Raw genomic sequence first — 25,090 nt, forward strand, 5'->3', positions numbered from 1 at the left:
TCTCTCTGTGTTGCAAACTGTCCTGTACCCTGTGGGACGATGTTTCTCTGTTTCTTCCAGAAAGTGTTGTGAAGATTACATACAATAGACAGTGTATAATATACACACAGTATATACCTGTACATCTGTATTAATTTTATACATGATGAAACCCAAGTGTCGTGTAAGAGATTAGTCTTTTTGTTAATGCCATTGTTATAAATTTTGCTAGTTTAATCTAGAGGGTAAAGCTGTAAATAGCAATTGTTGGCATAATCAGAACAAAAGAAAACCCCAGCTCTGAAGTACTATTTAGTGACACAGAAGCTGGGTCCAACACACTGCCTAGTAAGCTGGGATAAACTGGCAGAGCAAATCTAGCACAGTTCAAGGACAGCCTTATGCTGGATCCCCATATGCTGCGCCACAATCGTTATTTTAGCCATAAAGCAAAGATTTTACCACTCACTACTACAGAAGAGTTGTAGCATAGGAGTTTTTACAGGAGTGTTTAAAAACAGCCAATTCCTAGTTGCAATCAGTAGAATCACTGGAGAACACCGTGTCTGCAGTACCATCAAAACAGAGCGATCCCCATAAAGCTCACTGATGCGCATCAGGTGATTTATCATGCACATGGCTGCCCAGGACAGGATAGCAGCGAGCAGAAGTGGCAGGCGCCACACAGATGCGCAAGGCCTGCTGCGTCTGCACACACCCCAAGACCGGGAAGCAAGGGTACAGGCCGATTAGCCATCTTCGGGGTATTGTTAGAGACATGCAGGTCTGAGCTGCGACTACAGGCGTAACTAACAAGGGTGAAGCCAGGACAAGACGCCCTCCCGCCGCCATTTTGAGGAGGGAGAACCCCTTCCCTCACGGAGGCTTTCTGCCCGCGCGCCAGGGCAGAAGGGCGGGGCCGCCGCGCAGGCGCAGTGCGCCGCCGAGCGACCACGTGACGCGGGTCAGCTGAGCGTTGGCGGAAGCGGCCGGCGCGGGCTTGGGGTGCCGGTGACCGTTGGCGGGTAGGCGTTGGCGGCCATGGCCTCCATCCTGGACGAGTACGAAGATTCCCTCTACCGCTCCGCCTCCGTGCAGCAGAGCCGCGCCAGCGTGGGCATCCCGCACTCCGGTAGGTGCGCGGCGGCGCCCACGCACCCCTCTGCCCGGGCTGGCTCTCGGGGGCAGCGCGGCGCTGTGCTTACAGCCAGGCCCTGGGCACGTCGTGTCCCCCTCAGTGGAGGACTAGGCCCGGTGTCCGGCCGGCTGAGGCCTGCTCCCCCCGTTAGCCCCTCGGCGGGGCCTCCCGTGTGCGGGGAGCCCCGCTGCGGGTTTTCCTGCTGGGAGGGGGGAGACAAGGTGGCAGCTCATCAGTTGGGGGTGGGGTGGGGAGTAGGGCATGTCAGGCTGTGGGGAATGCTTCCGGGAAAAGGTGTATTGCTGTGGATGTGGCCTAACATTCAGCTGCGATTTGTTTTTCCATCATTTGCTGTGTGAAATGGTTTGACGCAGCAGACACTCGATTCATGATGAAGCTCAGGGGTGATGCAGGTCATTTTGGCAAAACTGGCGTGCTGGTTGTCTGTGGGAGGGCATCATAAGGCCATACCCCCTGTGGAAACACCTGTACATGAAGTGGCGTGCCCTCGTAGTCACAAATTATAACCACACCTCAGCGCTGTTCAGTTCAGAGCTGTGGTAGTTGTCTGAGAGCATCTCATCAGCTTGCTTCCCCCTTTTTTTTTTCCCCTCTTCTCTGAGGAACCCAACTGTTACAGCCACAGTGTTTTGGCTGTGTGCATAGTTGCACCTGCATTGGGTTAGTTTCCTAACCCGGGGCAGTTTACCAAAGGCTTCATTGTTTGGAGTGTTTCCCTTAGGCTGACTACATGATGGCAAGGTTACTGCTGAAGAAGATTACCAAGAAAGCAATCTATATCACTGTCAAACTTTTCTGTCAAGGTCTGTGAAGCTTTGATGTACTGCACTATTCAGGGAGGTGTACAATCAATGTAAAGTAACAGTGTGATGACCAGTCAGTTGTTTCTTTCACGTGAGAGAAACCAAACAAATAGCAGGTATATTCCACGATAAATTCAAGGTTTATTAGGTTGAATAACTATTCCCTATTAGATGCCAACTCACAATATTTTCTTGAGTGTGGCAGGGAAATGTAGGTTATGAGAGGATTCTGTTCTACCTGGTATTGTCGTGGTAGTAGCAGCTGCTATGCAGAACTGGTATTTTTGAGTTACAAGTTTGGAAATGCATGGACACATTCTTTCAAATTTTTTCCTCATATAGTGTTGCCCATTGTTAACCTTTGGGAAACCAGGTTGTGAGGTTTATATATGTAGTAAGAATTGACTAATTATGTCATACTGTGTATATTATTGAGTATAAATACACAGACAGAATTACTCTATGTACTGAAGTAGATATGTTCCCTGTGTTTGTTTTAACATGCATAGTTATTTTGTTGTTAGCTAAAGACTAAGTGTCCTGAACAGGTGTTGTGCAAAACAGTGTTGGGACAAGCTGTGTTACTGAAAATAAATTTTCAAGGACTCAGCTTTTCTTCTTGACTACTGCAGCACTGTCTTCGGTCATGGCTGTCTTACAGTTGAGGAATCTGCCTGTTTGCTGACAATTGATGTTGGCAAAGGAAGGTTTGGAAACTGCTTGATTGCAAAGGCACAGCCTAATCAAGATTTTAATTATTCTTAAATCGGACTGCACTGGTGATTTTGAACAAAACTTGGGCTGGTAGAAGTTGTGGGCAATTTGAAGTTTAAGCAAATTGATTTTGGAAAAAGGTGCAAGTAAATGGTTAACTTCCTGAAAGCAGTCCTAAAGGTTAGGTTGGAAATTTTGGAAGATGTTAAAACTTATTCCTGTGTTTCAGTTAGTTGTTCCCTGTACTTGTTAAACTGCAGGTGCTGTTTCTCGAAGCCGTAGATAACCAAGCAGCGACTCTGTTGCCAACCTAAAGTACTGCTGCAGTGTAAACTTAAAGTACCAGCATGAAAAGACCTACTTTGACCCACTAGATGTGACTGATGTTGGTGAGCTTAGATCTTTGAACAGATTAAAAGCTTTAAGGAAAAATGCAGATTTGCCCAGAAATCGGGGTGGAAAATGCTGCAGGAGAATCTCACCTGAACAGAAGAGGGACATTGGGGTCAGGATGAAGGAGTAGACTGTTCGAAACGAATGCATGTTATAAAATAGGCATCTCCTTTGTATAGAGAACTGTAAGCTAAAGAAGTACATCCTTTTCCTGTTATGAATGCTAGCTAAAATCCTCATGTTAGTGATGATCCTACAGTTGTTATAATTGTAATGGATACAGTCTTAAAGAGTCCAGAATGCTGGAATCCAATCCACTGGCCTAAACTATGACTGAATTTAAAAGAAAAAAAACAACAACCCTTGCCCCAACTCAGACCCCTACTTGTGTATAGGTGCTAGTTGCTCCCTTTCCTTCCTGTGTTTGCATTTTCTTGCTGCCTCAGTCAGCCTTGTTTTGCCTGGCGGCAATCTGAAAAAAATTCAGGATTGCCTGAATGAATGTGACTTGGCGATCTGTTGGTATGTGTTTTTTTCCCATCAGAGTAATCCTTCCTTTTTGTATATATAAATATGTATTTATATTTATTGGTTAGCTGTGACATCATGTGAATCTGCAGCTTAGGAGTTTTGTCTGCATGTTTTGAACCGCAGTTCATACCAGCAAATTTAAGCCGTGGCATTGCAGCTCCTTAATCTGAAATGAAGAACATCTGTTTTGCTTAACTGGAAAGAACACACGTTTGCATAAGTGGGTAATGTTTAAGATGTGGATCAATGTATAAGAAAAAGAATATGTGCTGAGCAAAAGGCTGCCTACTCAGATTGTGGTTGCTTTGTTCCTGCATGTGCATCTTTCCTCTAAAACAAGAATCCTTTAAAGATCCTGCAGCTGGTCTAGTGTTGAGGCAGAAGCAAGGAGAAGGCATTGGTAGAATAGGCAATTAAAGGATTTGTAGTGTTAACAGGCCAATTTCCACTACTATACTGGCCTTTTCAACAGCAACATGGCTGAAATTAGAGTTTTTCAGGATGATTTGGGGAGGTTATAGGTATTGAGTGTGCTTTGAAGTGGTGCTGTGAAGTGGTGCTGTTAGTCCCAGTCTAGAGAGTGTCAAGCCTATGCTCTTTAGAATGGAAGCAGTCTGTTTCCTCTGAGATACAATCCCAGGTTTCTTTTTTTTTTTTTAAGTTTACATCTTCCTAGTTAGCTACTTTGGCTGTTAACGGCCTTCACTTGCTGTAGCTCTTTTCATTTTTAATCTTCCTGTCCAGGCTGACTGCTGCATGGATCTGCTTGCTTTAGAAATCCTTCACTCACACGTGGAGCGAAGCAGATGGGTTAACCTAGCAATGTATCAATCTGTCTTGCTTTCTAGCTTGAGGTAGTGTGGCCAGACTGAGATCCTCTCCTGTTTTCTTTGTCAGAGGGTTATGTAAGACTGTTTGTGTGTGGGAAATTCAGTCGCTGGGAAAACTTGTCTCATGGGACAGATATGGATGAAACTTTGTGATAAGATCTATTTGTGGACACACATACGTTCCAGGATTTTGCTAATGAGTATCATCACTTGGTTTTGGTTTTATAAGAATGCCTTCTTATTTTGCAGTTCACTGGCATATCTGAGCTCTTTTGTAGTTTTTTGCTTCCTCATAGGAAGATCATAAAGAGTGCTGTCCTCATTCAGGAATAGAATGGTATGGTCTCTGCAAGTCCCATGATTTCGGATGCAGAGGTCTACGTGTCTTCAATGAAAACTAGATCTGTTGTGCTGCTTCTCTGTGCTGCCACATGGTGTTTCAGGTTCACCTGTCTTAAAATTAAGTTTCAGTTTGTTGACTGCTTGCCTGTGGCTGGGCTTTTGTCTTTGTCGTAGCCAAAGGAACAAGTCTTAGAGTTTGAACTGCATCTTGTGCTTTGCCCATCTGCACTGAAGATCATAAGAGGTTTTTAAAGCAATAATTTCTAAGTTTTATTTATTTATTAATGTATTTCTGCAGAAGCATCTCACTTCCCTCAAGTCAGACCTTACTTCTCCATTCTCTGCCTTTCCCACCTAGATCTCCTTCATAAGTAATCCCTCAACATGCCTTCCTATGGATGCCACATTTCCCAAGCTGGTTGGGACTAAACTGACCAGCTGAATACTTACTTAGTCACTTGAGCTAACTTGCTGTGATTGTACACACGCCCATTTTCAGTTCATTGATTTGTCAGGTTTGCTTGGTTGGGCTTGAAACGCAATATGTGTCCCGTAAGGTGGCCATGTCTTGTCAAACTTCAACCCTTTACTCTAACCTTAACTTAACTGGGCACATCTTAGAATTCAGGCATGGTTTTCGAAAGGATTTGAGGATTAGGTTAGTCTGGCTCCACCTTGGGATTTGCCATGAAACCGTAAACCAGTTTGAATGGGTTTTGGCTCAGGAAGCAATTTATGCCAAGACTGGAGCATTGATTCAGCAATCACCAGGTCTTGGTTATTGTTTTGGCTCTAATAAGTAGTCCGCATGCCTTCCAGCAACAACTGGAAAGTCGCAATTAGGATAGTGTTATGGTTAGTAAAACAGGGTTATGTTAAAAGCATCATTACGACCTCCAGCTGTGTTCCGTGCAGCAAATAATACAACAAAGTTCCCTCTAGGTTGAAGTCTGCCGTGTGGATACCAAAAAAAAACCAGCCTGGCTTTAAAAATAGCTTTAGCCTGTGAATGATGGATGTCAAGTATGGTAGCTCATTCAATTCCAACATGGAATAAGAGAGAAATATATTTCAGTTAACACCGCAGTGGTCTCTTGGGTAGCTTGAATGGGAGTGTCAAACCAGAACCCTCTGTGTCTTATGTAATACCAGCCATTCTTTCCTGTCTTGAACAAATAAACTGTCAACCAAGGAAAACAAATTACTTTGCGATTCTACTCTTATTTTCAGCTTTTTGTGCAGTTTCTGTGACAGTTTTGTGGCTTCCCCTGGAATTCTGCGTGCTTTCAAATTAATGCTTGTGGCAAGTTTGCAGTTCTGTGACAAGACAGTAAAGTGTACTACTACTTTTCTTTCCTGTTATACATATCTACATGAGTGCTGCTCTGTGTGTTTGTGCTCCATGGAGCACACTTCCTTTTCAGTAAAACTCAGAGCAAGTGATGATCCTTCTCATCTTTTAGGTTAGATTTTGATGTAATGTGGGGTGGTTGTTGTGGGTTTTTGTCTTGTTTTTAAATGTTCATGTTCTTTCTCCAGGATATGTGAATGCACGACTAGAGAAGGAAACACCAATATTTAACAAGCAAAGGATTGATTTTGCTCCTCCAGAGAAAATTAACAGCCTAGTGGTCTCCTCTAACCAGCTCTGTATGAGCCTTGGCAAAGACACCCTTCTCAGGTAATGCTGCCAGAGACCTGAAGTCATTGCTTGTTTTCCCCTGCCTTTTTTTTCCTTAAGTTGCTAGAGAACTTAAAATTACAAACTGGGTAAGAAGCCATGAACCCAATATGGAAAACAGTAAGCAATTACACCTACGTGAACTTTTGTTGGAAGCATGCTTTCATGGTTTCTCTTTGCAGGATTGATCTTGGGAAGCCAGATGAACCTAATCAGGTAGAGCTGGGACGCAAAGATGAAGCCAAAGTCTACAAGATGTTTTTGGACCACACAGGTGAGGCAATGGACTATGTATATTTACAGACAGTGGTTGGCAGCAGATGCAATTGAACGTGCGTAACAAGCACTGGTGAATGAGTTCTCTTTCTGCTCTGTCAATAAGGAGAACAGGTGGTTCTTCTGTTGGCAGTACTCCATTGCCCAGGGGCCCTGCCTACTGATTTGCCCCTGTGCTATTAGAAAAACACTGGCTTGTTGTGTGTATGTTGTTGCTTTTGAACTTTGAAATGAACACATGCAATTAGGCTGTTCTGAGCAAGGCTGCTAAAACCAATAAAAGGAAGTCTTTGCAGTCACCCTGTGCTGTATGTGTTTATATAAGAATTTTTAAAAAGGACTGTAAAACATCTGCAGCTCCCTGTAGCCTTGACTGATTTTAAAAAACAAAAGTTTGGAAAGAGATGCTCCTATCTGTCACCAACTGCCAGGGATAGGAGAGAACTCTGGGATCTGCTTGTCCTTAGAACACTTACTGAAACGGAAGAACACCTTCTCGCTGAAGCATCTGGGACTAGTAATTTAAGTTTGCAACATATGGACTACCGTTCTGATCCAGCATGGAAATCCCCCATGTTCTTGTGAATGCCTGGGAAAGTCTTGGATTAAGTATGTTCATATTGGAGTTTATCAAATGTGAGGATTAGAAGCCTCAGGAATTTGGCTTGCTTAGGCACAGTCTTAATTTGTTCTCTCCTTCTTCCCATACCCCTCTCCTGTTGGCAGGCTCTCATCTCCTGATTGCTCTGAACACCAGTGAATGCCTCTACCTGAACAGAAGCGTTCAGAAAGTGCGAGCACTCTCCCGATGGAAAGGCCACTTGATTGAAAGTGTGGGCTGGAATAAATTTCTTGGTTCAGAGACCAACACTGGGCCTATCCTGGTGGGGACAGCCCAGGGGCAGATCTATGAGGCTGAAATCTCCGTCAGCGATGGAAGCCTCTTCAGCACTAATTCTGACCAGTACTTCCGACAGGTCTACACTCTGGAGGAGGAATCAGGACCTGCCCCAGTCTGCTGCTTGGAGATTGAACGAGGGATAGAAGGGAAATTTTTTATTATAGCCACCACTCGAAAGAGACTCTTCCAGTTTGTTGGCAAAATCCCTGAAGGAACAGAGCAGCAAGGCTTCAGCTCCATATTTGCTATGCATGCTGACCATTTGCCCAGCTTCCGGGAGTTTCCAGCCAGCTTTGGTTTCAGTGAGATAGCCTTCTACACCCCAAAACTGCGCTCCAATCCACGCTCCTTTGCCTGGATGATGGGAAATGGTGTTTTATATGGTACATTGGATTATAGCCGTCCTGATTCAATTTTGAGTGATGAACGGGTCTGGGTTTACCCTTCTGATATAGACATAACTGTGAACAAGCCAATATCCATTGTACTTACCCAGTTCCACTTCCTGTTGCTGCTGCCTGATCGGGTGAAGGCTGTGTGCACTCTGAATGGGCAGGTTGTTTTTCAAGATCTGTTCCTGGAGAAGTTTGGCTTACTGACACGTATGATCAAAGATCCCACAGTCCAGCAGATATGGATCCACACAGAGAAAGTAGTGTTCCGCTACCATGTCCAGCGGGAGTCTAGAGATGTGTGGAAGATGTATATGAATATGAACAAATTTGATTTAGCCAAAGAGTATTGCAAAGACCGTCCAGAGTGCCTAGACATTGTGCTGGCAAAAGAGGCAGAGCACTGCTTCCAAAACAAGAGGTATCTAGACAGTGCCAAATGTTATGCGCTGACCCAGAACTACTTTGAGGAAATTGCTCTTAAGTTCATTGAAGCCAAGCAAGAAGAGGCCCTAATGGAGTTTCTGATTAAGAAGCTAAGTAACCTAAAGCCTTCTGAGAAGACACAGACAACTCTGCTGACCACGTGGTTAACAGAGCTGTACCTGAACTGGCTAGGTATATTGGAAGGAGATCCCTCACAGCGAAATCTCTATTTGGATACACGGGAGAAGTTTCGCACTTTCCTAAGCAGTCCTAAAAACAAAGACTGTCTATTTAATAACCGGGCATCTATTTATGAGCTGTTGGCAAGCCACGGGGACACAGAGCACATGGTCTACTTTGCAGTCATCATGCAGGACTACGAGCGCGTAGTAGCTCACCACTGCCAGCATGATGAGTATGATGAAGCTCTAAATGTGCTGTCCAGGCACAGAGATGAGAAGCTGTTCTACAAGTTCTCTCCAGTCCTCATCCAGCATATTCCCAAGAAGGTGGTTGATGCTTGGATTTCTATGGGCTCTAGATTGGATGCCAGAAACCTCATTCCAGCCCTTGTTAACTATAGCCAGAGTGCCAGCACCCAGCAGATCAATGAAGCCATTAGATATATGGAGTTCTGTGTCTATCAGTTAGAGGAAACGCAGCAAGCCATTCACAACTACCTCTTGTCTCTTTACGCTTTGTGTCGGCGGGACTCGCTGCTGTCATACCTGGAGCAAGCAGGAACCAACCCAAACAGGATCCACTACGACCTGAAGTATGCATTGCGCCTGTGTGCAGAGCATGGGCACCACCGTGCATGTGTCCATATTTACAAAGTGATGGAATTATATGAGGAGGCTGTGGATCTCGCCTTACAGGTATGTGTGTGTCTGTGCATGCGTGCTGGGATATATAGGAATGTAACTTGTTCAAGTTATCTTCAACAACCAAGCACTGAGAGGAACTGGACAGACTCACCAGTATAGGAGCTGTGCAGCTAAGTCTCGGAAGAAAGACCTGTCTCTTCACATACTCGTTGTGCTTTCACAGTTGTGTTAAGTAGACAGCTGACTGTGACAAACCGTAATTGAGGGTAGGGGCATGGAAAGTACAAGGGGGAGTACTGTCTGTCTGAAGCTCAGTCTCTAACATAAAATACCTTTAACATATCTGCATTTATGCAAGACTTATATAGCTATTGTTCAGGATTCTAATTACTTCCTATTCCTAGCTATGATAATTATCACAGAAGAATGCCTTTGTCAGCTTAGTCTGACCTTCAGGTAGATGTTGGAATTTTTTCTATTGGCATTGCTATGTCTTTGCTGAAATGTGTGATCAGCAAAGATACTGTAACATGGATTTGCCCTTATTGTAGTGCTGGGCTTTGTTGTTCTCTGCTGGGTAGCAAGCAAATCTTCAGGGAGTAATACTGGTGGAGAGGAGAGGTGTTTGACATGTAAACAAGGAGCAGGTCAGTAGTGCAGCCCTAGGCAATGAGACGGCAATAGAAGTTTTGTATTAATGCCTCCTATAATGGACAGCAGGCTTTGAAGTTGAATGGTGGATAAACGAAGGGGGAAGCTTAACTCAGTTTCTTTGTCTGTGCAACTTCTAGGTGGATGTCGATCTTGCCAAGTCCTGTGCAGATCTCCCTGAAGATGATGAGGAACTCCGGAAGAAGCTCTGGTTGAAGATTGCTCGCCATGTTGTTCAGGAAGAGAAGGATGTCAAGAAGGCAATGGCCTGCCTCTCCAGCTGTGCCCTGCTGAAGATTGAAGACGTCCTGCCATTCTTTCCAGACTTTGTCACTATTGACCATTTCAAGGAGGCAATCTGTAACTCCCTGGAGGACTACAACAAGCACATTGAGGAGCTGAAAAGGGAGATGGAGGAAGCCACACAGAGTGCCAAGAGAATCCGAGAGGACATCCAGGAAATGAGAAACAAGTATGGCTCTGTGGAGCCTCAGGAAAAATGTGCTGCTTGTGACTTTCCACTTCTAAACCGCCCTTTTTACCTTTTCCTGTGTGGTCACATGTTTCATTATGACTGTCTCCTCCAAGCAGTTTTCCCAAACCTTCCTGCCTATAAGCAGGCAAAACTTGAAGATCTTCAGAAGAAGCTGGCAGCTACCAGTCAGCCTTCCAAGAGCCACCATCGTCCCAAGGACGCAGATACCATTAGCCTGGGGAAGGGCCAGCAGAGCCGGGAGCAGATCAAAGCTGACATTGATGACATTGTGGCAGCCGAATGTGTGTACTGTGGTGAGCTGATGATCCGGTCCATTGACAAGCCTTTTATTGATCCCCAAAAGTATGAAGAGGAGATGCAAAGCTGGCTGTAGTTTTCCAAATCTGCAACTGTCAATGCACTGGAGTGGTTTTGTTCACAACTTGTGAAGCTTCTGTGGTGGGAATATAACCTCCAGAAGCTGGAACACAGTGGCTTCTGTGGAACTCTAAGGAAAGAGTAGTGGGGTCTTGTTATCAGGATTACAGTGAACTAGTCTTGAAAATGGGGAGATATAGCTCTGGCTGTCTAAGAACTTGAACAACAGCTAGAGCTAACCTACTGGAATATTTTTAAGCAGATGTTTGCTGCTTGCAGTTCTTCTGAGGTTCTCAGTGTGAAGCTCATGGAGTGCCTTGTTGTCCAGAAGGCATTGGGAACAGCCTATGATTTGTCTTCCCTGTTGTGCTGTATTTGTTTTGGTTAAGACAAGCTTAAAGGGAAAGGTAGTGAAGAACACTAAGCAGTGTAGTTTTCATTCATCACTTTCAAAGCTAGAATTGCCTTCTGTTTCCTTTTTGCTGAGAGCCTATAACCACATATATGGAAAGAACATGAAAGGACGAATGCTCTTGCATCTATATTTTGTAAACATCATGCTACACAAATACATGTTTCTACACAATGTAATATAAGAATGTGTATAATTCTCAAGCAGGAGTGTCTCATAATACACCTAAGTCATTTGCTTGCAATTCAAGGTGTATAATTCCCTTTCCCACAAGCTTTATGGACAAGCCCATACATTTGAATTTTCTCTAGGTGCTCTTCACTTTGTTTCTGGCAATACTTCCTAGCCTGTTGACCCATTCTTGCCTCTCTCCATCCTATTTCTGCTATGACTGTCTTTGTATAGTGGGTCTTGGTTTTGTCTTCACCTCAAACCAAAATTGATATATGCAGTCGTAATGTTTCAACTGATACTCTGCAAGCAGGTACACAGCCTATTTGTATTGGACCTGCTGTGGTCAAGCTTCAAGCTTCTTGTGCTTCAAGCTGCACTTGAGCACTAGACTAGAGATCTAGCCATAGGTTCCCTCAAGGGTAGACTACAGAAAAGTTCTGTTGGTGTGAAATTTGCTTTGCCATTTGAAGCCAGTACCTTGTGACCAGGCAGTCTTTTGCCTTCCTGACAGTATTTGATACTTCTGGAGATGGCTGCAGGTCAATGCTTCTGTCTGTTGCTCTGACTTGGAAAATTCTTCCCAGAAGGTGGCGATCACTACATTGTGGGTGAGGGAACGAAAAAATTTTCTTCAGCGATTTAGCCAGGGTTCCTTGTTTTGTTTTTGAAGAAACTAAAATTTTAATGAAGTTCTGCTGTTGGGGGCTGAATCAAAAAGGTAGTAATTGGCAGAAGAATGGAATGATCTAAATGAAAAATTATCATTCTTGTAATTAAGGCAATAGAAAATACTGTCTTCTGAAAAAGCTCTTCAGTTCTTTCACATGAATGTATGTGCTTGTCTTGAGTACCTCTCTCAATCTGCTAGTCATTTACCCTGTTCATACGGTTGCAGAAATGGGTCTTCACATCACTGAAGGGGAATATAAATTGGTTTCCTAAAGGAGCTGACCTAAGAATTTTGATAACTATTCAGAGCTCCAGAAGAACGTCCATGCTTTTGTTGGGAGCTTCAGCCTGGAATGAATGAATTTTATCTGTGTAAAATTACATGAGTAATAAAAAACAGAGCTGACAGTAGCAAGACCTGAGGTTTTGAAATCCTCTTTTCATTGTTGGAGCCATGGGATAGGCAGTCTGATTACCACCTGGTAGTGTTTGTTGCTGTCTTATCAGAAGCCAGTGTTTCAGTGGTTCCATTCAACAGTGGTTCATAAACCCCACATGCTGTAGTTTTCTTTGGCTCTGGATAGCCTTGTGCTTTGAATAAGTCAGTGAGTCTGCCAGAAGAATTTGTGATGAAAACTAAATGTGATGTCTTTTGAAGTTCAGCATTAAACCTGTTATAACTGGCCACTCCTGAATCATCATCTTTACATGTAAACGGTGTGATATTGAAGGCTGTATATGTCATTATAAAGCAACAGTAGCCCCCCACCCAAACCAGTTTCTGGACAAAGGCAAGCAGCTGTTTTTCTGCCCTGTAGCAGAAACATGAGTAGCAGCTCATTCTGATGCAGGGAGTAATTTCAAGTTATGCATTTTCTTTGAGATGTTCTTAATACTTGTTCCATCTCTTTACTTTTGGGTTTTTACAGGATGCTTTCCTTTAGAATTATTATAGCCCTCCATTCTTTTCCTGTTAGTGCTACAGAACAGTGGCATCGCTAAATGTTTGTGTTGTGCTCACTCTCAAGATTAGCAATATTATTTGCTTATAGACCGTTCCAGGGAGATATGCTCATCCATAATATTGGAAGAAGCGCGTGTCTGTGGGAACTGAGGCATAGCAAAAACCCTCAAGTCTTTGCCTGAGATGGGGTGGTAAGGGAAGGCCCCTTAAGAACCTACTGATTCCAGTCTTAGGTATTAATATGTGTCAGTTAACAAAACTAGAACTAGTGGGGTGTTTTTTTAAAGACTGGTATGCAACATACTCTGAGGGCTGTAGGCTTGTGCACCAGATACATATACCACAAATCTCATGCTTCCTCACCATTGTTAACTGAAAAATCTTTTAGATCCTTCACTCTCGAGGCTGTGGAGGGTCTTAATGGTTGCAAAGGCTCCAGCAGTGATTAAATGACTAGTGCCAGTAATAGAGGAAGCTACCTAAAGATATCTTCTGAACTTTCCTTACATTGTCACATGCTTCAAAAGTTTCAGTAACCACTCACCTGTGCTTCTTGGCAACTTTGCAGTATCACTGAGTGAAAAAGGTAAGAGGGTTTTTTTGGGGGGTGGAGGGAAGTTAACTGCTTACTGTTCTCCCATAAATCTAATCTGCAAGATCTCTTCCTCTTTTCTTTCAGAATAGCATTTTTATCTTTTCTCCTTGTAATTTCAGCACAGTTATGTTTTAGAAATCAGTCCTTTGTATGTTTTTTTAGCTGTGAATGAACTGTGTACCAGCTGTTACAAATGATGTGGCCTTGGGCCTTGTCCTTGTCTGCGTGAATAACCTCTACCATTTAGTTTAATGCAGCTAGAGAACAGCATAACCAAAAGGGTGGGTGGGAGCCCCAGCCCTGTTTAACCAGAACAAGTATCTGTAGCTAGATTTACGCTGAAGAAATGTAGTTGTGCAGGCAAGGCCTAAAGCAAACTCGTGCCTACTACCTCACCTCTCCTAGGCTTCAAGCAAGGGACTGGGGAAATGCTGCGAGTTGGGGGAGACAATGGTGAGTGTGTGTTATGGAAGAGTTTGTAGAGAATTTTGGTCTACATAGTTGGAAGCAGCTAACAGAAACGCTGAGAGCTCTGCTTTGTCTGTTTTCTAAAAATAAATGACTGAGCTGGAACTTTAGTAAGGGAAATTCTTAACAAGCCACTAGATGTCATTGCTGTCTGTTCAAATACTGAGGTTTGCTGCAGAGAAGCTAAAGGTGTTCTGTAGCAGGAGACAGAATGGTACAAAAGCGTGAGGAACTGAAGCAGGTTCCCTGTGCCTTTGAGGGGGCAGGGTGGAGACAGACTTGTAAAGCAGTTATTGGAGGCAAAGATGCTAAAAAAATTGTCTCTAACTAAAAGGCAATTTCAGTTCACAGATCACTGTTTTTCAGGTTTTGAATATCAAAAGCTGGATTTACTCTGTTAACAAATGAGTACAGTCCTCTTTTGTTTAATTGCATTCCAGTGTAAGTTCCTACAGACCTAGTTGATTTAGTAAATTGTAGAGAGACCATCCCTGGACTTGGAGTTGCAATTTCTGGTGGCCTTGGGTCTGGCCATTTTTGCTTGCTTCCTCTTCACCCTGTCCCAACAGCAGAGATGGTAGAATGTGAGCCAGCTCCTTAGTCGCCTGAGTTCACATCTAGCACGTTTTGTTAAAAGCAGCCGTAAAGCTGGGTTTGTAATATGATATTGGACACCGACTTGCATGAACAGAGAAGTTAGTGTGTTAGCTTTTGCCTGTGTGTTGTGGGGTCGCAATCCCAACAAAGGGGCAAATGGGAGTAGGAACATCTTGTACTCCATCAAAATTAGATGTTGTAATTTGACTCAGACTGCAGTCATCTATTAGTGTGTAGTTCTTGGAATGGCTAGTTCCCATTCACTACTGCTCTGTCACTGGTAGCGTATAGACTGTCTATGTTTACAAGTGCAAATACTTAGCTTCTAGTGGGAACTGATGGGAAGTTTGTTGTTCCTTGCATCCCTTCATTCAACAACCCTGAACTGAGCTGTGGGAAGACAGACTGAAAATGGACCTCCTCCTTTCAACAAGTGTGCTGAGCTGAAATTTGAAGTTTGTAGTACACAAGACTTAAGGAATTTTGGATTTTTTTAATTATTATTTTTATTCAAACAGATTAAATCTTTTTCTCCAGAATAGATGGAGTACCATGTGATTCACTGGGATACGTGTAGTGTTTATGAGAGAATCTTATGGCATCCTCAAAGCAGAGAGAGGCTCGCCAGGATGGCCTATCCTTTTTGTACATGGGGAGGGGATGCCCTAGAAAGGAGAGGGAACACTGGTTTCTATAAACTAATTGGGCCAAACTTTATGTATCTGACTTCAGAGAAGCTTCCTCAGTGGAACTGCAAGATTGATGGATCTGTACTTTTCACACTGAAGTGCTGAAGAAGGAAAAGCTCATTTCCTTTGGAATAGGAATTTTAGTAAAATTGAAAAGCTTAGAGCTTGAAAGTGGAACATTACAGGAGTGCCTTACATTTGCAGTGGGTTGTGTATGGGTTCAGCTCCTAAACTGTCTGCTGTCTCTGATCATGCCCAGTCCAGACTTTACACCTTATGAGCCCTCTAGGATTTGAGCTTCATGCCCTCACTGTGATTTTGGAGACTCGTGATACTTCTCCCTCAACTAGGAGTTTGGGTTTTTTCACTCCCAGATGTCATGGAAAGGCATCAGGCTACTTACCTGGGGTATGAGCTTTAAAGCAACCTGGCCTGCAGCTGCTTTCAGGTGGAAGGAGGGGAAAAAGATTAAACAAACTCGTTAGATCTACCTGTTGAAACTGGTTGGGGTGGAGAGAAGAAGGGGCTCAGGCGTTTCCTCTCTGTAATGCCCAGAGGTATTGAAGGCAGCCTCTTTGAATAAGACGGGTTGCTTAGGAACAAGGAAGCTGCAGGAGCACTCTAAGGTTACAAGTACAGCTATAACTGATCCTGCAGACTCTGTCATTGTGGGGCAGCTCAGCAGAGGACGGTTTCCAACTTGCAGCAAGTCAGTATTGGGTTCAGACTTGCTGGAGTGCTTCATGGCCCCTACGATGATGGTTGTAGAGCTGTTTTAATTCAGCGGCTGAGCTGCAGAGCTTGGCTGGTGTGGGAATAAGCACAGCTGGTGTGTCTGTACAACATCAGGCTGTCTCACTGCACAGAGATTTCCATCATATGCTTCCAAACACCACATAAATACCCAAGTTTTAGAAAGGTGTGTACAGGCTGTACCTGATATGAGTCAGGTAGTAATTTTGGCATTTCCCTACTTGGCAGGGGTTCATATATTCCTGCTATGCTGCTATGGTGGCTTTAGGCTGGGTTGTCTTCAGAAGAGGATTTGATCTAGCCTTTTTTTTTGTTTGTTTGTTTAATATATAGTTTGGTTGCTTCATCTGTAACTGAGAATACTACTGGTAGAGGTTTTTGCAATGAAAGTGTTCAGGAGAAGCTGAACCATAGCCTACCCCTCATTTCATGCTCCATATTGAATGGTTCATTGTAGGTGGTGGCTTACAGGAAAAGGATTGAACAACTGGTTTGGTATCCAAAAGCAGGTATTCTCCACTTTGTGCAATTGAAATCCACGTGCTGGTCACTTGGCATGGGACATGGTCTTCAGAACATAGCTTGAACTTGGAGGCTGCAGGACTCCGCTTAATCAGACATCTATGTTTTCCAATTAGTCAGTTATTCAACAGTCTTTTTTCATCTCTGTGTGTGTATACGGAATAGATTTTCTAATAAATAAATGATTCTTATGAACCCAGTTCCACAGTAAAGTTGTTCCTATCAATAGATTCTCTTTTATTTTCCCACATTTATTAAAAACAAGGTGCACAGTGGGTTTCCTCTGAGAGTAGATCTGGTCTGTTTCGATCTCTAATGTTTCAACTCTGTTCCTCTTTTCACACACAAGGGTGTATATATTGGGCCAATGCCTTTGGATTAATTTGGAATGTCACAGACAAAGAGGAATGCAAAGGCTGCTGTATTACTTTTTTAGGACTTTTCTCTGCAGATTCTGCATGACAATTATTAGCAGCTGCCCTGGCTGGTTTTGATGGCTGCTGCGTGTTTTTCACCAAGTGAACAAGATACTTATTCTCTGGTAAGAGCCTGTGAAGGTAAGGGTAGTCAAAAATCGTTGGTCTTTGGCTAATTAACATGGTTCTAGCAAAATACCTGTTGTCCAGTTTTTCTCATAGTAGCTATTAAGATAACATTAATATGTATAGCTGATCTAAAAATAATATTCCACATGTAGCTGAACCATATGTTGCCATCCTTGATAACAGGGCCATAAACTTAGATCAGCTCATGCTGTTTGAAAGGACTGAGCAGAACGTTGCTGGGTGAGGAGGAAACAGAGTTGAGGCTTACTCTCCCAGATGTCCCAGTTCTTTGTTTAATACTTGCCTGTGTGACACAGCATGACTGTCTCGGAGCGACATCTGTATTTGTGTTACAGTGATACATTCTGCTGAGCAGCCTTTTTGGGAGAAAAGCACTTACTTTATGTTCTGCAGTCTGTTTCAAACACTTGCCTGCTTGCCCAGTTAATGAGATTGGAATAACTAGGACCGTGTCATTTTTCTGCTATGTTCTTCTGAAAGGTTGCTTATGGTAATCCTCCGTACATGCTTCAAACCCTTGCAGTGGCAGGGTTTCCAAAGCAAAAAATATTTTAGTACAGGAAACATCTAATGAAAGCGGAACATACCAAAATGCAGTCCTTAATAAGCCAGAGTTCGTTTTCATTCTGTTGAAAATTCTTAGTGGGAAAGTAAGTATAAACTATAAAGTAACATTATTTTATTTCTTTCAGCTTAGACTTCTCAAGGAACGCATGAAGGACAGAAATGTCCTCTTCTGTGAGCTTGAGTGGGTGCAAATCAGTTAATGTGGACTTTTCTGTTTATAAGTAGCACCTTCTTAAATTTGTTGTTGGCTGTTGATTGAGAAGTGTCTTGTAATCCTCAGTCTACCTCATGTTTGTGTACGCAGCCAGTTTTAGGAGACTGCAAAGTGGAACAATGTATAGCAGTATTCAGCAGTCAGCAAGCCTAGACTCTGGCAATAGTTTCTTTGCTGATGTAGAATCAGAGTTTGCTCCCTGAAAGCTGTTTTTCTCTGCAGCATGGTTACAGAAGTAGTAGGGAGTTTTCAGAAGAATCTTGAGTGGCCCTTGTATCCTTATGGAGAGGTACCTGGAAAGTGGTAACTTCATGGAATTGAGTGATTCAGTAGTGTGTTCCAGCAGCTTTGAGTTACAGCGAGTTGCTGACTGGATGCTGTGGCACCTCAGCCAAAAGTAAAGGTGTGGATTATTTGCCTGCCAGGCATCTTGTCCTGCCCTGAGTTATGCTCTGAAGAAAATCAACAACTTGAAGTTCAGGCTGAAGTTAGGTTGAAATGAGGAAGTAGGAAGAATTTCTACATGCAACATAGGTATTACTGTCAGTCCTTCAGCATATCTGCATAATGCTAGGACAGAGAAAATTTGCTGGATGCTCTCCGTAAGTCAACCAAAATCTGTAGGTAGGGCCTTGGGCAGAAGTTCAAAGTGCTCTCTTCTTATCCTACTCTTCAGAAGTCAGAACACTTCTGGAGCTGTCTGCTTCCTTACGAGACCCTGAATCAACAGTGATGGCAGAGCCATTTTATTCTTCTGTCACTGGGACAGGCACCAGCTCAGCAGCCACCTCTGCCTTCCACGCACATCTTTCACCTTCTCTGCTCACTGCTCTAGCAAAGAACTGTTTGATTTGGACATAAATACTAATTATAGGAAGGGTTAATTGGGGGTGAATGGTGAAACTCCCTGCCACTAAGCTTGAGAATTAATGAAGAAAGGAAGACTCATGTGGAGAGTGTAACAAGAGGCCCACTGACTTCCATATTTCAGAAGGATGAAACATGGGAGGCAGTCAAAAGCTGTGCCAGGGTAGTGTGATGAATGTAGCCTGCAGTCTTTATTCTGATACAGGAGACTTAGTACAGGCTGTGACAATACTTCTGGCCAACCTCTCTTTCCTGAAGGGTGTACTACTTTTCTCTGAGTCACAGACAGGAACATCAAGAGGAGGCTGTGAGGGAAAGGGTGTCTCAGATTTTATCATTTGCAACACAGAGGAGGATCTACAAACCTCCTATATTGGTGGAATGAGGAGGAGTTGGAGAGTAGGACAGACCATACTTTGGATTCAAGAGGGTTACCAATGTATAAACAGCTCTCCTAGATGCTGCTGAGCGTCATACCTGGCTTTTAGGTGCTTAATTTCCTAAAATACCCTGTCTGTATGATGAAATACTCAGGATCCTTAAAATGCTCTTAGATGCTTACACAGCTGAATCACTACTAAGGTGTCAGCAGGACAATTAAGTGTCAAGTCTTTGAATTAATGCCACCTCTCACTTGCCCAGTGTAGCTGTTCAGAGCTGCTTAAGCAGCGAAGCAATAGGATGGCTGTTCTGACAAAGTTTGAGATTAAAATCTAAAGAGATTGCCCACAGTAGCATGGTCATATTAAAGAACTGAGTCTGGATTTTTCGTATTTTTTTCCTGCTTTTCTGGTGCCACAAATGACATCTGAAGAGGATTTGGCTTTTCACTGTGCCTCCTTCTTTCTGACTAATACCATTAATGAGTATGGGAGGCTCAAGATGGCTGAAGAAAGCATTCCTTCCATTGGCAAACAGCTCTGATCTTGCACAGAAGAGACAGAGTTCTTCTTCCCCCTTTCAAGATGGGGTCATACAATATCCCCATTTCAAAACAAATCCCAAAAAAGCAGTGTGGCAAATCTCTCTCTACCAGCTCTATTTCTGTTCCATCTCTGAAAGCTTTAAGTTATCTAATTTGGGTCACAAACTATATGCACCCTTGGTTTTTGGTAGCAGTCCAAGTTGGTAGCCTACAAAAAGTTACTGTGTCCAGATGCCTGCTGTCTGTGGGGATGTAAATGCAACTGAACCAGCATTTTGCAGGGTGCAGCTGTTAGATGGAGATTGCAGTAATGTCCCTGAAATGCTGAATTAAAAAAAAAAAAAAGTTTGATTTGAATAAATGGGGGTGTTGCGCTCTGCCCTAATGTAATTCAATATGTATCAAAGTCACCCCTTTAATAGCAGGAAGGAAATAAGATGTGTATCTCTTGGGAACATGCTTCTAAAACCAACTTTCAGTTGCATTCCTCTGTCTTCTTTTAGTGCCTTTGAATAGTAAAGATTCACATTCTCACTTTTTAGTCACAGCAGCCTGGATATTAGATCACTCAAGAATGTTGTTTTTCTGTCACAGTCTCATTAACATCTTAGCTTGGGTGTTGGTGCTCCTCCCGCATGTTCAGGTGCCTAATAATGATTCTTATCACCCCAAACCAGTTACTTTGGATCCCAGCCCAGCATGTGTGGGCACTGGCAGCATTTGGATATTTATAGGGATTTCTACTTCCTTCTTTTCTTTGGGCCATTTTCTTACTTACTACAAGAATTCCTTGTTCCTTCCATGCTCCAATGAACACAACACTCCCAGGGTGGTGTCTGGGCAGTGGATGTTATGTACGTACCTTCCCAGCTGCTGGGGCCAGTGCAAGCAGGTATAACACAGCGGTGCCGTGCAGGGCACGGGGCTGCGGGGGGAAGGCACTGCCTTTTTCACTCTCTTCCATCTAGTTTTCGGAGATTACTTAGCCTTGTTGATTTATTGTGTCATTGTTAAACTCTGGTATCTTGACATCTCGAGCACCATTATAATGTGATTAGAGAGGGTCAAATGCTCTGAACATTTTTCTGGTTGAAATTGTCCTCTGGGTCTATACAGAGTAGCAGAAGGACAGCACAGATTGGATCTTTCAAACAGTACAGTGCTGTTTTTATTTTGATTCATTCTTTGAAAGGTGAATCAATAAAGTCTGATTCTTACAGAGCTCTTTACAATTACCACTCAAACTTTCATCTCTTACACTCTAGGTACTCATGGCAGAGAAGGACAGCAGCAGTGGTAGTCACTTGACAGCTCCATGTGTGCAGAGTAGCTCAAAGCAGTTGCTGACCTACCAGCCAGCTGACGACGGGAGCGCAGAGCAGGAAATTCCCCTTTGCTTTCCCTTAGTGGAGACACTGGCTGGGTTTCTCTATTCCACCCAGCGGACATTTCCGTCAAAACTTGTGGGAATCTGGTGACTTTGAGACTCTGCCTCATTCTGAAATTCAGTTGGAATCTGTCAGTATGTCTCTGTTGGGAGCTCGGCACCAGTAAGTGTGATTTAAAAAGCTTTGTTTCTTTTGGAAGCCAGTGGAATACTGAGAATATTATATCTGAGCTGCTGTAATCAAGAGTTGGAAGGACTATGTGGAATGGAGCAGGACCCTGAATGCCTGGCTGGAGAAGAAAAACCTGAAGGGGACATATTTTGAGCGTTTCTTATCAGAAGGCACTAAGAGACTAGATTAGGAGCCGTTACTTGAAAGAGTCTGTAGCATCCTCTATGTCTCATTAACAGATGGTTCTAAGAGGCAACTGTGGAAATGCAAACTCATGCGTGTTTGTGCTTGCTCTGCTCTGTGCCTCTCCTGGCAGCACTCACTGGCATAATCTGTTGGAAATTAACCTTTTGCTTGAGGTATCATTACAGAGGCTGGTATAATTCATCCCATTGCCTGTGACAAATCTGTGTCTCCCCCCCTTCGCATTCTTCCCAACAAGAAGGAATTCTGTCAGAATGGTAGAGAAACGCTGGGTGTAGGATCTCACACTTGTGACAGGCAAACTTTCTTCTCCTGCTGTAAGTTTTTCTGTGCTTTCATTGCCAGGATTGTCCACACAATCCTCTACTCCAATTACCCATTGATTAGGGCTCCTCTGGTAATCTGCCAGATGCAGGTTTGTTACCAACAGATGGCAGAAAGCATTTGAGGTAATGAGAGAAAGGATAACGATTGCTGATCTGCATAATAATCAGCTTGTGAACAGGTTTCATGTGTTTTTCTGTTTCCACTGGCTCAAAGATTGCACTGTCGGACAACCAGGCACCTCCTCTTGAGTTAAAGAAATAGTAATGGAGGAACCCATTTCTTCCAGCCACTGTTAAGATTTCTGAAGATACACATACTCTCCACCACTGACAGATTAAGATTTTTATCCAGAGAGTCAGAGCTTGTGCCCAGAGTGCAAGGAATGAACATTCAATCCTCTTGCGATCAAGACCTGTAACCCACCAATGTGGTCAGAAATACTTTCCCTTCTCTTTTCTGAGACAATTTTCCCTAGCTCTGCCACAAGGCAGGAAGATCCTTGATCCCCTTGGACCGGCATCACCTTTGCACTGTCCAGCGCCTAGTTGGAAAAAATTACTTTCCACTTCCATGTGTTTTAGAGTTCTTCAACCCAATTCTGCTGCTTTGCACATTGAGGCAGCCGCACCATTGCCATGTACAAGACTACATCTGAACTATTCTGGAGTCCTTGCAGCAAAGAAGTTTTCTCTGACATACTCTAGAGCATGAGACCTGTAGTATGGATTTTTACTGTTTGAAATCTATATGCATTTAGACTGTTCCATTAGTAACTGTCCCTATATGAAACAAGCCATGTTACACTCACCCAAAAATTGTCTTGGTGCCATTCACTGTGAATGGCAAAGGATTTGGGTTGAAGAACTTTCTCAAAAAGTAGCCTTAACAGACATGCAGTACATGCTAATGCTGAGCTGTTCTCCCTTTATTCCCCAGGTGGGCTGGTAGACACAGTGGACAAGTTTCCATCAAACCCTTTTACTTTGTGAAATCCCTGCCTGCGTTCAAGATCTAGATGGAGGTTTTTGAAATTTGGACTTGATTCCACAGAATAGTAAATGCAAATGATCTCCCTGAGAATCCTTTCTTTTTACCCTGGGTGCTGATAGTACAGCAGCCCTCTGCCAGTTCTCTGGAAGGATGACGTTTATCACAATCTCATCTGTATCATGTGCAGCCATGCACTTGTCGCTAGTAATTTTAGCATCTGAACCTTACAAGGCAATTACTATCTACTCCTGTCAGTGTGTTGCAGCTGTATAATCTGGAGGAAAGGGAGGATTTTTATTTTTGAGTTTATACTCTAAAGCACAAGGCTTTACTATTAAATCTTGATGCTCTGCTACAGATATTGCTGTTCTTTACAGGATTTTCTTGTCCTTAGCCTGGTTTCTAAGGAAACGACGCCTGGGCATCTGAGCTCATGCACGTTTGTTATATCCTTTTTTAATTGTGTCTGTGTTTTTCCTCTACAATTTCTGCATCTATTTGCCAAGTACAATTTTATTTGACACGTACATTGTAAAGATACTGACTTTCTATATGTTCCCTGAATACAGGTGATGGGGAGTGGCTCTTATTTGCGGCTCCACAGACAACACCCATGGTGTATGCTCACAGTTTGAGATACTAGAGAATCTATGTGAAAGAAAAATTGGGGAGGCTGTGGCCAAAGGAAAAACTTCATCTGATGCTGGGGCTCATTACATACATGTGAGTCCAAATGCTAATTCATGTAACAGCCATCTTCTCTAATTCGACTTCTGCAACTGTTTGTGAAAACTAGTTACAGTAGTTACTGTGGAAGAAAACAAGTTCCTTGCATTTTTCAGAGACGATCTAGGGCTGTCCTAATTTAGTACCACCACAATATTACAGACTATCTTTGTAGGTGCTGAGACACTGTATTGGGTTTGTGTGGCAAGGTTCTGGTAGCGGGGGGCTACAGGGGTGGCTTCTGTGAGAAGCTGCTAGAAGCTTCCCCTGTGCCTGATGGAGCCCATGCCAGCCAGCTCCAAGATGGACCTGCTGCTGGCCAAGGCTGAGCCCATCAGTGACAGTGGCAGCGCCTCTGTGATAACACATTTAAGAAGGGGAAAAAAAATCCTGTGCGACTGCAGCCAGAGAGAAGAGTGAGAATATGTGAGAGGAACAACTCTGCAGGCACCAAGGTCAGTGAAGAAGGAGGGGGAGGAGGTGCTCCAGGTGCCAGAGCAGAGATTCCCCTGCAGCCCATGGTGAAGACCATGGTGAGGCAGGCTGTCCCCCTGCAGCCCATGGAGGTTAACGCTGGAGCAGATATCCACCTGCAGCCTGTGGAGGACCCCATGCTGGAGCAGGGGGATGCCCGAAGGAGGCTGTGACCCCGTGGGAAGCCCGCACTGGAGCAGGCTCCTGGCAGGACCTGTGGACCCATGGAGAGAGGAGCCCACGCTGGAGCAGGTTTGCTGGCAGGACTTGTGACCCTGCGGGGGACCCATGCTGGAGCAGTCTGTTCCTGAAGGACTGCACCCCATGGAAGGGACCAACGCTGGAGCAGTTTGTGAGGAACTGCAGCCCATGGGAAGGACTCATGTTGGAGAAGTTCATGGAGGACTGTCTCCCATGGGAGGGACCCCATGCTGGAGCAGGGGAAGAGTGTGAGGAGTCCTCCCCCTGAGGAGGAAGGAGCGGCAGAGACAAGGAGTGATGAACTGACCGCAACCCCCGTTCCCTGTCCCCCTGCGCTGCTCGGGGGGAGGAGGTAGAGAAAATCAGGAGTGAAGTTAAGCCTGGGAAGAAGGGAGCGGTGGGGGGAAGGTGTTTAAAGATTTGGTTTTTATTTTCTCATCACCTTACTCTGATTTGATTGGTAATAAATTAAACTAATTTCTCTGAGTTGAGTCTGTTTTGCCCATGACAGTAACTGGTGGAAGATCTCTCCCTGTCCTTATCTCGATCCATAAGCCTTTCCTTAGATTTTCTCTGCCCTGTCGAGCTGAGGAGGGGGAGTGATAGAGCGGCTTTGGTGGGCACCTGGCATCCAGCCAGGGTCAACCCACCACAGACACTTATTAATGTGTTCTGTTTATTTTCAAGGAAGGGAATGGCTGAAGCATTTCCTACATTAGTGAGACCGATGTTTCTAAAGAGAGATGGGAGCTTTTAGTCATTCTGTTGAACAGGTGACCCCTGATTAAGTTGGGTCTTGCCCAGAAGCCTTGCAGGGAGGGAGGAAAGCCTGAGGCAGAGATTTCATGTGCATCTGAGCTGGCATTCAT

General features: G+C 43.9%; 1 protein-coding gene across 8 annotated transcripts; it reads left to right on the forward strand.

The window, feature by feature from the left end:
* Window positions 1-945: 945 nt before the first annotated feature.
* Window positions 946-24,707, forward strand: VPS18 (VPS18 core subunit of CORVET and HOPS complexes). 8 transcript variants are annotated; one of them, XR_015701923.1, is made up of 6 exons: window positions 946-1,111; window positions 6,291-6,432; window positions 6,615-6,706; window positions 7,435-9,305; window positions 10,046-17,158; window positions 21,006-24,707. XR_015701923.1 is itself a non-coding variant. In XM_009473778.2 (5 exons), exons 1-5 carry the CDS (start codon window positions 1,021-1,023, stop codon window positions 10,772-10,774), a joined length of 2,925 nt encoding a protein of 974 aa, XP_009472053.1. In that variant the 5' UTR covers window positions 946-1,020; the 3' UTR covers window positions 10,775-24,707. The 8 variants fall into 8 exon arrangements, 1 of the variants encoding a protein (XP_009472053.1); XR_015701925.1 differs by having other exon boundaries at window positions 22,767-24,707; XR_015701924.1 differs by having other exon boundaries at window positions 10,046-17,142.
* The last annotated feature ends 383 nt before the right edge of the window (window positions 24,708-25,090 follow it).

Source organism: Nipponia nippon, unplaced genomic scaffold (assembly GCF_047370975.1).
Source record: "Nipponia nippon isolate SJK-2023a ecotype South Korea unplaced genomic scaffold, ASM4737097v1 scaffold_10, whole genome shotgun sequence".
Taxonomy (NCBI): Eukaryota; Metazoa; Chordata; class Aves; order Pelecaniformes; family Threskiornithidae; genus Nipponia; species Nipponia nippon.

What these genes read in the sequence shown, in the direction of transcription:
- VPS18 (XM_009473778.2), top strand. Translation starts at nt 1,021, where the DNA reads ATGGCCTCCATCCTGGACGAGTACGAAGATTCCCTCTACCGCTCCGCC. An exon ending in GGCAAAGACACCCTTCTCAG is followed by an intron (nt 6,433 to 6,614) that starts GTAATGCTGCCA and finishes TTCTCTTTGCAG; the next exon opens with GATTGATCTTGGGAAGCCAG. An exon ending in CTGTGGATCTCGCCTTACAG is followed by an intron (nt 9,306 to 10,045) that starts GTATGTGTGTGT and finishes TGCAACTTCTAG; the next exon opens with GTGGATGTCGATCTTGCCAA.